The 13,217-nt window shown below is 36.8% G+C and overlaps 1 protein-coding gene across 2 annotated transcripts; it reads right to left on the bottom strand.

Annotated features, from left to right (window-relative positions):
- Nucleotides 1-547: 547 nt before the first annotated feature.
- On the bottom strand, nucleotides 548-10,811 carry LOC136268790 (contactin-6-like). 2 transcript variants are annotated; one of them, XM_066064250.1, is made up of 10 exons: nucleotides 10,670-10,811; nucleotides 9,258-9,297; nucleotides 9,135-9,216; nucleotides 8,724-8,800; nucleotides 7,646-7,930; nucleotides 3,155-3,394; nucleotides 2,777-3,106; nucleotides 2,366-2,722; nucleotides 1,956-2,318; nucleotides 548-811 (listed from the first exon to the last, which is right to left on the bottom strand). In XM_066064250.1, exons 4-10 carry the CDS (start codon nucleotides 8,788-8,790, stop codon nucleotides 588-590), a joined length of 1,866 nt encoding a protein of 621 aa, XP_065920322.1. In that variant the 5' UTR covers nucleotides 8,791-8,800; nucleotides 9,135-9,216; nucleotides 9,258-9,297; nucleotides 10,670-10,811; the 3' UTR covers nucleotides 548-587. The 2 variants fall into 2 exon arrangements, with proteins under 2 accessions (XP_065920322.1, XP_065920321.1); XM_066064249.1 differs by having other exon boundaries at nucleotides 9,135-9,201.
- Between the last annotated feature and the right edge of the window lie 2,406 nt (nucleotides 10,812-13,217).

Here is a 13,217-nt window from a genome sequence, read left to right as displayed (position 1 = left end):
TACAGCTATGTATTACTTGCTTAGAATCAATATTACATCATAATCAAGGGCGTCAGAACGGGGGGGGCAGGGGGCTATGGCCCCCACACTATTTTCAAAAGTATTTTGTTTCCCCCATACTGTTGGGGCCAAGTAGTGATCATGTAATCTACACTCAGTTTGGGAACACCTGCTAGAGCAGATATCCCAGTTCCTTCAAGGTACAATGTTTTCACTTTGCAGAAAACAACTGTTAATGTTGTAATCTTTGTAGTGCGAAGTACATTAAACATAAAGGGAAGACCTTCAAGTGACCATGATCTCTCACATAATATATACATGCATTGAGCATATCCAGTAGGTGTAGAGGAGTATAGTAGCCATTAGCAGGATAGGGAGTGAGGAGATATAGCTATGTAGGGTTATTAGCTAGTGATAACACACACACGCATAATTATATAAATGCACATATGCACTGAACTACAGGAGCCGAACCCTGTGTCTGCATGGGTTTGTGGTTAGCTGGTTATGGCTAGCTTTGTCTTCCACACTCTGAAAATTGCTCCTATTCCCTTGATCACAATACTTCATCACATTTAATAGTTATATTACATATACACATATTCATTCTGTTTTTTGGGATGTGTAGGAAATCTTTTGTCTTTGTAGCATCTATTTTTCTGCATAATGTAGCATCTCTTTTTCACAATGTAGCAAGTGAGGAAGGCCATAACAGCAAAGATGATGGCAGATAGAGCACTCATAGTGCTGATAATAATTATGCTACTGGATGTATCATCAGACTTCTTTTTATTATTATTATTATTAAAGGCTAGAGGACAACACATACTGTAAAGCATGCATTATAAATACATACACACAGCAAAGTCATATATGGATCTGGAGACACTATACAAAAGAGTGCAAAAAACCTGAGAGGGGAAAAAAAATTATCCCAAATTCCAAAAGGATAGCATGGGAGTTCAAGAATGCATGGAGTGGTAAGTATGGACAACTGAGTGTACCACATCAGCATGTACTCAAGGCTCGGTGAATATCAAGATAACTGAATTACACAACTTATCTTAAAGCACAGTAGGACCTCCATTATCCGAACACCTGTGTGCCATAAAAGCGTTCAGATATAAGTGAATTTATTCCAATAAGCCCATTCATTTATATGCAGAGTTCTGTTCAAACTACTCTAATAGAACATACACGTACTCTAATAGAACGTACACCTAATGACGAAATACTCTAATAGAGCAGTCACTTAAACTGTTCAGATAATCGAGTCCTACTGTATTTATGAGGGGTAGACTACTTTGTAAATCGGTCCTGACATTATTTCTGAAAGATGAAATATGCATGGAGAAAGATGAAGTGAAATAATTATATTTCTGAAAGTTGCAACATGGGGAAATTTTAAGCCAGCTTTGAAAGTCTGTAGACGATGTTGACTATCCCTAAAGCAGTTATAGTTTTATATTTTAGAGAGCTTGAGTGCAAAACACAACTTATGAAAATGCTTAGCAACTTTTAGTAGGTAGCTATAGCCATATGTGAGGGCCAATTCAATAGTGCAGAATGTAACAAATACTGTTGCTTTGTCACCATGAGATACCCACACTGTCACCAGTGTCACTGTCAGAAGAAAGGATAGTAATGAATATATATTTTTAAAAACTATAGGTTAATGTAAAAAAGTGCAGTATTTATGTTCAGTAGATTAGTCATGAATTTTACTGTTTTGTGGGCTCGGGGTTATTCTAGTGTACACTAGCAACTTACTTAGCTAAAATATCTCATTCTATGCTTAACCATTGAGAATGGCTACATATAGCCTGCTGTCACATATAGCTGACTAGCAATAGTTGTTAGACATTTTGTAATGCGTGTTTCATATACAAGCCCTCTACACTGGTGCAAACTATGCAGATTTTAGCTGAGACAGTCATCACACATGATAATCATACCTGATGCTGTCACATTCAAAGTTGTGTTTCTAGCATCTATGTAAAAATCAAAATGATCAGTTGGACTTATCAGGAAATTGTCGACAGGCAGTGTCTGCACGTAGCACTCATATATTCCTTCATCTTTGTAGCCTGCCTGTGATATATTCAGTGTAGCACGTACGGTACCATTACCAAACTGCTGAAGATCAGCATCATATAGTATAGACACTGTTTCACTGGTAGCATAGAAACGAAATGAGATAGAGAACAGCTTGTATTCAAGCAACAAGTCTTCAACTTTAATATCACATGTAAGCAGCACTGATGTTTTCTCTTCCACACAAATCATCTCAGGCTCATAATCAATAATCTGTAAAGGAACTAAAAGACAAGTGAACTAAACATGGATGTAATCACATTAAGGCTACCTTCAAAGAATTGCACATGAGAAGTATTTGTTTTAGAATCAGCAAAACTGGCTGCAATGCAGTCATAATAGCCACTATCGGTTTGGGTAACATCGGAGATTGTTACTGTGGCAATAAACCATCTGCTCCCTTCCTTAACTTCTGTTTGGACATCAAAAGCAACTCGGTCTCCGTGTTCTTTCTTGTGAGTCGACACTGCCCATGTTGGAGTTAAATCAGTTGTATGATTTTTATATGTAATTGCCATAGTGATCAGTCCATTGTTGGAGACACTTGCTTGCACAATACATGTGGCTTTAAACTGTACTCCATCATATAAATAATGGAATGGAGAATAAGTAGTAATGATAAGATGGTCTGCAAAATAATAACAAATATAAAACTAATACAAAATACCAACAAACCACATACCTTTATTACGGATATAAAACTGAATGTGTAAGGAACGATTCACTACTTCCCACTTGTTTTCTACCATACACACATATTCACCGCTATCAAAAAATGGTACAGGGCTGAATATATTTAGTTGCAGAACATAGGGTGGGTGGTCAGATGACACTTCAACAATGTGAAGGCGTCGCTGTATGTCACTCTCTAATTTCATCCCATCGTGAAACCAGGTAACATCGGGACGCAGTGAGCCTGTTGTTCTGCACTCTATTAACTTTGGATCTAAACTGGGGAATATGGTGGTGGAATTCTCTTCTGCAGGGAAGATAAACCTCACAGGTTCATAATCTAAAGGATATACTACTAACAACAAGTCAGACCATGTTACTTGCTTACCTTTAGGATAAATGTACTGTATAGAGTAGTGTCCTCCACCAAAACACAATGCCTTAATAGATTTCTCATAGGATGTCAGATCATGTGTAAAGCTAGGATTATGGTACTCCAGTGTTAGCTCAGTGTAGTTTATTGTTAGAAGAGACCAGGTGATGTCATCGGAAGTAAGTGGACAAGATACAATATACTCCCCAGGGTCAGATGGACCACTTTCTTGTATTAGTTGTTCTTCTTCAATACCTATATCAATAGATGAATCAGAATGTATCTGTGTGTGCACGTGTACATGTGTGCGTGCGTGCGTGTGTGTGTGTGTGTGTGTGTGTGTGTGTGTGTGTGTGCCTGTGCTGCCAACATCCTAGTGGTGGTCCTGGTAATACACCACAGAGGACAGTCCTTTGTGGTGTAGCTAATCGCAGCAGCCCTGTCTCTGACCATGTGGTGGAGACCAGGTAGGGTCAGGGTGCCGTAGAGTTGTTAGCTTTGCAACCCAGCAACACGGCCTCACTATGCATACACTTCATGCATTGCATACTTGCTGGGGTGATTGGTCACCTTGCACAGTGCGGGCTATTAGCCAGCAAATAGGCATGACACTATTAGTGTGTCATGTACCTCAAACCAGTATAATATACTTACCTAAACACAGGTAAGTATAAATACTTACCTTTGTATATATAATACACAACCAGTGGCTTCTTTGAAGTTTGATATACCATATATACAAAAACAGCTTGGCTGTACTAAAAAGGGACACATCCACGAAAATAACTGGCAACTAAAGAGCTGATATCTGGTGCGGCCAATAATAAATGGTAATGCAGCTAATATTTTACAAAATCTAACATCGGTCCTTTATCATTGACTTGTGCAGTCTTGCTGCATTCCTAGTTACACTAGTAACTTGGCTACCTTTTTCAATAGTCAGTGTAGAAAAAAAGGTGGCCAAATTACTAGCCAATTAGAGTTAAGATGGAATGCAGCAAGACTGCACAAATCAGTGATAAAGGACCAATTTAAAACATAGGTGCATTACTGTACCAAATAACGGTACTTTAAGTTGCCAGTTATTTTTACTTTCTTGGACATATCCTTTTAGTACAGTCAAGCTGTTTTTGCATGAGTGAGTATTAGCTACTATATAGCAAGGGAGATTTTTGCAAATTGGTAGCTATCCATACCAGAACTCAATCAAAATGGCATTATAAATGCATAAAAGGAAGAAATTTCCCCCTATGCATATGGTAGTGATCCATAAAGGTTTTTATCCTCACTCACTGTACAGTAATACCTACATAAGAGGTTAAAATAATTGTAAAATTTGATTTTGTAAACAAAGTACAGGTCAAACTACATTACTTGTGTAATGATAGTTCAATCAATTACTGTATGTATTTCATGAATTTGCTTGGATAGGCCACTCCAATTGGTAATTATGTTTCTGGTCCACTGCCTGCATCTTTCTGAGAATGGGAAATTTCAGAAATGCATGCAGATTTTTGCTAATCATGATACTGTAAAATGATACTTTTCAGCATATTTGCTTCAGCCCAATATGTATGGCAGCAATTACAGGCATTTTTCCATGCAGAAAATTGGCATTGGTAAAAGTTGTGATCAATATACCCTAATAGAACAGTCAGTAACAATAAAAATAGTTTGATTGAGAGTCACTTCTGAATCCACCCCACCCGCATATTTCATGAGACAAGAAACATAACTATCATAGTTGGAGTGGCCATAAATGAAGCTCATAAATATCTTAAATAATTCTATTAGAGCATATACTACTTCACACACTGGTATTGTTTGGACAGTGGACGCCTATTTAATTATTTAAAGCTTTACAGCACAAATCATTCAGAAGGTCTGTAGGACACTTGGTCCCACAGTCTGATTAACGATGTTATAATATTATTTAAATACTACTGTTATTGGAGGCTTGATAAGTTATTCATATATAATTATTATGTATTTAAATGTTCTGTTATGAATGTTTTACTCCCTAGGATGAAATAAGATACCCTTGCCATACAGAAATCACAGCCATGTCTTATCTCCTGTTGAACATTACAAATACTTGGGCATCATGATACAGAGTGACTTAAAATGGCATAAACAAACACATTCGTCTAGTACTTGTAAAGCCAACCAGACACTAGCTTTGTTGAGAGAAATAGCCTACCTTATCATCTAAACCTGAGTATGTCAACAATCTGGAGTCCACACCTGATAAATGCTAAAAGAGCGCGTTGCTCGATATGTGAAAGGAGTTATGTGTATATATATGATGCTAGGATGTTAAATAAATTACAATGGGAATCACTTGAATCACGTAGGGAACAAGTTTGTTTAATCATGTTCTATAACAGGACACCTATATACAGTGTTGGGAGTAACGCGTTACATATATTAAGTAACGCGTTATGTAATATTATTACTTTTGTGGTAACTAAGTAATTTAACGAAATACGCTATTAAAAAGGGTAATATAACTCAAGTTACTTTACTTACAAAAGTAACACGTTACCTAAGTAATATAGTTACTGTACCGAGTCTAATATTACGTAATATTATTACTACAAGTAACGAAGTTACTATCTCGTTAGTTATCCTCTGAGTAACACCTAGCTACAACGAAGTAACGAAGCCTACTGAATGAAGCTTATTCACCAGCTTCTTACTTATAACCAAGATTTGCACATTGTCCAACAACGCAATCATGTCACGTGATAAAGTGGTAGTTTCACACGTGAGAGCTTAAGGCTGTGGACACAAAGTAATATAATATGTAATATTATTATAGTTACTCTATTTTATGGGTAATATGTAACTGTAACTAAATAGTTCAGTTGCAAGTAAATATGTAATATGTAACTAGTTACTTTTACAAAGTAACTCGCCCAACACTGCCTATATACCTACCACCCAGAATTTTACTCTAAAACAGTATATTGCAATATCAACTACAAACTAGATCTAGCCAGATGACTGTGAAACATCAGATTATACACAGATAATTATATATGAAGTCCAGTGTAATAGTTCCATGGTGCTAGCTTATTGAATTATATTTGACAATGTGGCATGGTAAATTTTGATGAGGATAATAGAAGGAAATACTTGTAGGTTATATCCATTAGCATTTCAGCTAGCCAGAAAATAATGAACTCTCAATCACTGAATGAAATGGACTTAAATATAGTTTTGTGAGATGTGGTAGTTGTAGGTAACTTACATTTACTTGAAGCAGCTTGTCAGCTAGCAAACATCTTTTATATAGTGGTAACTATATAGTAAATGGCGTGCACATTAAATTAATACACAACTATTTATCTAATCTCTGTTTGATAAGGGAAATCCCGTAAATGCAGATGATTTGGTCATGCCACATATTAGATGAGTGAATTAGTATGGCTACATGGATTGTTTGTCTCTACTGTCAAATTTAAAGCTTGTTGTAGGTTCGTGAGCTGACGTGTTATAAATGGTATATATGACTGAATTTGACAAAACAAGGCTTCGACGCACAAAGCTTTGTTAGGAGATATGGCGATTTTAAGGAATCATTGTGTAATAACTTCCCAGTGCCTACAGCTGTGCAAAAAAAATTTGCACCAATTGTTCATCTGTTCACTAGCTATCACTGAGTGGGTGTATACATTTCTGATAACCAAAATTTGCCCTGTTTTGAGCAGCTTTTTTCGAGCGGGTAATAATATCACAGGTGGTAGTAATAGGGTGGGAGGGTGGGGGTAGTAATAGGGTGGGAGGGTGGGGGTGGACGGTGGTTTTAATATACGGGTATAAAATGAAGTAAGAAGACGATTGGAATCCAGAGGCCAAGTTTGGGCTCTCCATGGCCCTCCATGGCCCTCAAATTACTCCAAATTGACTGAGAACACTATTGGCGAGCTCTCTGTGAAGTCCCAGCTCACTACACACCATTATCACAAAGCCATGGCCATTTAATGGTGCCAATCTCACACTCGTGGCTTTGACAGGGTCGGAAGAAAGCTGCTACAGAAACCAGACTTGTCAGTGCTGAAGGAAGTACAGTGTGAAATATGATAGTGTATTAGACCAGCAATCCATTTCTGGTAAAATCGTAAGTTTGATTTTGTGTGTGTGGAAGCCTTGTTATGTGAAATCCGGTCACATATACAGATCACGTGAATTACAGTGAGGATTTGCAAAGCCATTGCTACATGTAAATAACTTACACTAGTGGCAGTGCTTGTTTAGTGGGGCATACTTTCTTGGCCATGCACGCAACTCACTACCATGAGTCTTGATAATATACAATGACCTTACATACACTCATACTAAACAGACATGTGTTAAGGCTATACATACATACATGGAAACATGCAATGTTCATGTATATGACAAAACACTATGTAGATACACTCTACACAACAATCATTCTATTTCACAAGCCTGACTATCTTCAGTGTAAAGTCATATGCATTGCACAGTCAATATTATTACCTGGTGGTAAAATAGCAGTCTTCTTCACTACTAGGGTCCCTGTCTCACTCCCAACTTTACAAACATAGCGACCATACTGTAGCCAGGAACTGACTGATATGTTGACAACAATCCAATGTTTCAGGTTGGTGATACTCTTGATAACAGGAGTTAAGGGGATAAACCCATCATACCAGGCCAAGCTGAGACCACTTAACACTTTGTTGGTATCACTACTGGTCATGTTACATTCAAGTAGAACCTGTTCATCAAGATGAACTTGTTGAACGGGAGTAATGTGTACCACTATAAGGACAGAAAAGAAGGTAATACATCAAAACATGTGCACATGGATACTCAACTGTGTAATCATGCAACAAATTTAAATTTTACAAATTTGCTTCATTTTACTGCAGTAACACCATTTGAGATTAACAATTAATAATTTTAGCCAGCAGTCTTTTGTATGGAGAATTGTATATATAGGTGACTGCTCTATTATGCGTTTGTAAGAATTTCAGGCAATGTCTACATATGGTTCATGGCTTCACTACTAAAAGTCTTACAAAATTTGGTGATTTTCTGTATTTCATATTCTAAAGGTGGAGTGTGGGCAGGCAGGTCATTACCATTATCCCAATATACCTAGACTATGTCCAAAAAATTCTAGTCTATTTCTGATGTAAAGTCTCCACTGACAAACACAGTGGCATTGAGAAGTGCATATGAGCTAGTCAGTTGAATTCTTGCTTGTAAAATTCTGTAAATATTTTTAATGTTGGTGGGAGGCTCACAGGATAAATCTGACAATCATTTCTAAGCACTATACAGTGCAAGAGTACATATCTACTGTATGAGTGTGGCACCTGACCTGCACATGTTCAGACAAATAATGGATGAATCTATAATAATGGAAATACATGTGGGCACTAATGAAAAACAGAATGAAGTAGTTGCCTTAATAAGTACATACTGAGTTCCAATATGCGGTAGCTATTTAATTACGTGAAAAGGGAAATAACAAATATACTGCATGGCTGGTGATAGATAATTTGATAACAATCATATTCAGAATATCTACAGTTAAAGTTATACATACCAATATTATCACTGATATTCAGGGCTCCTGCCATGGAAATACAGACCATCAACAGTATAGACAACATCTTATCTGATCTGTATAAAATATGGATGCAAAAAGCAAAATTAATATGAATGCAAACAAATGAAAAATTTTCCAGTTAATATATTTCTAGTGTAAAATTAATAAGAATAGAGATCGAGAGTCAAACAAGTCAGCATGTCTAGAACTAGGATGGAGCACGTCAAACCCTTACAGCCTAACACTTGGAATTGTCACACACAGCTAGGTCTCTATTTGAACTCAATGGATATGATACATATCCTGTCTGATGGTAATCATCAGATAAGTAGAAAAGCTTGAAGAGTATGCTAAGATTTACTGCTGTGTGATAATCGTGAATAATCAATTATCATGAAAAGTCATTACCGTTATTGCAAAAATTTTCATTATCGCATTATCATGATAATAGGAAATTTCTGGATACTTCTGTAAACTACATGTGGCCAACCTGAAATGAGAAAATGTTACAGGAATAATTCTGACAAATACCTTATAAATTTTTTGTCATGATACTGGTTTCCAGATATAGCTATAAAACAAGCACAACTGCATAATGAGTGACACAGTGATAATTTATTAGAGACATTTACAGTATCTAATTGGTATTTATGTGTGTAGTCAAGTATCATGATAATCGTGATAATGAGGTACATTATCACAATATTAAAAATTTCATTATCGCATACCCCTACTGAGATTACTACACATTAATCTTATATTGGTTTGGCTTGCTAGGATATGCCATAATTATGAGCAAAAATTTTGGCATGTTGGTGATTTGGCAGATGCTTACAAATTTGCTAAATTAAAATTTACTAGTTAGCTAGTATTTCACTGATAGATACACGATCAATTAGCAAGAAGTAAGGTGCTGTATCTAACAAGCTAGCTTGTCAAGTATGGTGATGTTGAAGGTTGTCAAAGAGAAATACGACCAAGCTAGTGGTACTTCATCAAATCTGAATTTGCTATAATACTTTACCTTTATGGGAGGCACCTAAAATTTTGCTATCAATGTACTAAAACTCAGCTGAAATCTAAATCAAAGAATTCTGTGATTGTTTAATATCTCAGATTGATTAACTTATTAAAATCCTACTCTTTCACTGGAAGGAAAACAATACACGCAGCAGAGATCTTGCACCAGAGAATTCCTTTTTGGACAGCTACTGCACTGGCTTTGGATTGAATAAATCTTCTGTTGTTAGGTATCTATGGATATGGTTTCATGAATGAGAAATTGTGCATAACATTTCAGTAATATAAGGAACTGTGGTTCATGATAATCCTTATATCTACTAGAGAAGCTGTAAATCATCTGCATGATGTAACTGGTGTGATGTACTTAGCTATTCATTGAATAGCCATAGTATGGCCTACTCAACCATAAGGATAATATGCGCTGTATAGGTCTATAGACCTATACAGCTATAGACCTATACAGCTCTATAGACCTATACAGCTTTGAGTGGGCATTAGCTATATATTAGCTATATATAGCTAATGCCCACTCAATCACAAATATGGTCTGGCCACGCATCTATATATCTGCATGTACAAGCTACATATGTGTAACATGTGTTGTATTTTCCCCCATCTGCATGAAGCATATAGCTAGTCTACCATCCAGCACTGATATGAATTGATCATGTTTTCTCTTCAAAGACTAACTTAGAGTCAACATATATACACTGTGTATGAAGTTCATACTGGTATGCTACCTATGGTCACTTAGTATGATGATCATACTTCTGAAGTATGTACTAAGTGACCGCACGCAGGTAGCATACCATTAGTATGAGCATAAATCATACTTATGAAAATTACAGTGTAATCTAGTATAGCTAGCTATACTGAGAGTCTTGCAAATATAATATAATAAATATAAGTAAGGCACTCACCGGCTCAAGGTGCATGTGAGCTTCTCTCGATGTGATATATGAGAAGACGGCACAGCCACGGCAACCACCAGGAAATAGTCACACGTTCAGTGTGGATCTATTCCAAAATTCGCATACCATTAAATCACCGTGACATTTATAGATTTTTAAATCAGTATGGTCGTTTGTGGGGGCGGCAAATATATTGCCGCCGCCCCCATAATTATGATGAACCTTGCATGTGTCACGCGAGGTACATATAGTAGGGATCACGAAGCATTGGGATTTCCTGGCCAAAAATATCGTCTTCTCCAGCATGTTCTTTGCATATCTTATAGCTAGGTAGCTATAAACCTGAGACTGAAAATCAAATTTCACCAGCTGTGTCATGTGTTTACCACATTGTGTGGGAGATTAAGTGTGTCAATCGGCATTGGATACCAGGAAATATATATATTTTTACAAGAAGAACCATGGAATAACTTACCACAAGAAGTAGTTTGTGCAGCCGGCATCAGTTGATGATTTTAAGAAATTAATTGACCACTAGCTATCATCTAAACACTTGTATGTAATAAGTTTATTTGTACTTTTTACCTGTTGATCAAGTGCCCAGACAGTAACAGGCTGTCTGGCTATAATAATCTAATCCAAAACAGCCAAGCTGTAAAAAAAAGTGTGCGGCCCTCAAAAAGGCTATGGTGAAAAAAGATGTGAAATCCAAGGTGGTGGCCAAGAAATGGCTGTGATGGTAAGTTAATGGTAACAATTTTAATAATGACAATTCAGGTTAATTTTGTGTCGCTTGGTCTTGGCACAAAATTCACCTGAATTGTTGTTATTAAAATTTTTACCATTAACCTATCATCACAGCCATTTCTTGGCCGCCACCTTGGATTTCACATCTTTTTTCACCATAGCCTTTTTGAGGGCCGCACACTTTTTTTACAGCTTGGCTGTTTTGGATTAGATTTCACTTCTTTTTGCATTTGTATATACCCCAAAGCCGGCCTATGGCCGGCTTTGGGGCTTTTTTAAGCTATTGTTTTTTCTTTACCACAGGAAGAAGAAAAGATGAAGCAGATGTTAAATACTTTAAATATTTCTGAATTCATCAGTAAACATACAAGTTATATATATAATACATATATTTATTACAGAACTCTCTGCATGGTGGTTTCTTTGTAACTTAAAACTCTACAAGGTGACTTCTTCTAGCTGATCTCTCTACAGGGTGAATTGCTTGCAGCTGAACTATAACTCTTCTTCCAGCTGATCTCTCTACAGGGTGATTTATTTGTAGCTGAACTATCTACAAGGTGACTTCTTCTAGCTGATCTCTCTACAGGGTGAATTGTTTGCAGCTGAACTATCTACAAGGTAACTCTTCTTCTAGCTGATCTCTCTACAGGGTGATTTGTTTGTAGCCGAATTCTGTATAGGTGATTTGTTTGCAGCTGGCTCTTTACAGAATGGTTTCTTTGTAGCTGAACTCTCTACAAGTTAACTTCTTCTAGCTGATCTTTCTACAGGGTGATTTGTTTGTAGCTGAATTTTCTATAGGGTGACTTGGTTGCAGCTGAATTCTCTACATGGTGGTTTCTTTGTAGCTGAAATCTCTACAAGGTGAATTCTTCTAGCTGATCTTTCTACAGAGTGTTTTGTTTGTAACTGAACTTTCTACAAGGAAACTTCTTCTAACTGATCTCTGTACAGATTGAATTGTTTGTAGCTGAACTGTCTACAAGGTGACTTCTTCTAGCTGATCTCTCTACAGGGTGATTTGTTTGTAGCTGAATTCTGTACAGGTGATTTGTTTGCAGCTGAACTCTATACATAATGGTTTCTTTGTAGCTGAACTCTCTACAAGGTAACTTCTTCTAGCTGATCTTTCTACTGGGCGATTTGTTTGTAACTGAATTTTCTACAGGGTAATTTGTTTGCAGCTGAACTCTCTACATGGTGCATGGTTTCTTTGTTGCTGAACTCTCTACAGGTGAATTCTTCTAGCTGATCTCTCCACAGGGTAATTTTTTTGTAACTGAACTCTGTACAAGGTGCTTTTTTGTAGGTGACCTCACTGCAGGTTGATTTGTTTGTAGCTGAACTCACTAAAGGGTGATTTGCTTGTAGCTGAACTCCTTACATTGTTTATAGTTTCTAGCTGATCTCTCTACAGGGTAATTTGTTTGCAGCTGATATCTCTACAAGTTGATTTGTGTGTAGCTGATCTCTCTGCAGGTTGATTTGTTTGTAGCCGATCTCTCTACAGGGTAATTTGTTTGTAACTGAACTCTCTATAAGGTGATTTGTTTGTAGCTGATCTCTCTGCAGGTTGATTTGTTTTAGCTGAACTTTCTACAGGGTGATTTGCTTGTAGCTGAACTCTCTACAGGGTAATTTGTTTCTAGCTTATCTCTCTACAGGTTGATTTGTGTGTAACTGATCTTTCTACAAGCTGATTTGTTTGTAGCTGATCTCTCTGCAGGTTGATTTGTTTCTAGCTGATCTCTCTACAAGTTGATTTGTTTGTTGCTGATCACTCTAAAGGTTGATTTGTTTGTAGCTG

Source organism: Dysidea avara, chromosome 10 (genome assembly GCF_963678975.1).
Source record: "Dysidea avara chromosome 10, odDysAvar1.4, whole genome shotgun sequence".
NCBI lineage: Eukaryota > Metazoa > Porifera > Demospongiae > Dictyoceratida > Dysideidae > Dysidea > Dysidea avara.
This window is presented reverse-complemented; position numbering and strand designations above follow the sequence as displayed.

What these genes read in the sequence shown, in the direction of transcription:
- LOC136268790 (XM_066064250.1), bottom strand. Translation starts at nt 8,790, where the DNA reads ATGTTGTCTATACTGTTGATGGTCTGTATTTCCATGGCAGGAGCCCTG. An exon ending in GTTTTATATCCGTAATAAAG is followed by an intron (nt 2,723 to 2,776) that starts GTATGTGGTTTG and finishes ATTATTTTGCAG; the next exon opens with ACCATCTTATCATTACTACT. An exon ending in TTTGAATGTGACAGCATCAG is followed by an intron (nt 812 to 1,955) that starts GTATGATTATCA and finishes GTTGTCCTCTAG; the next exon opens with CCTTTAATAATAATAATAAT.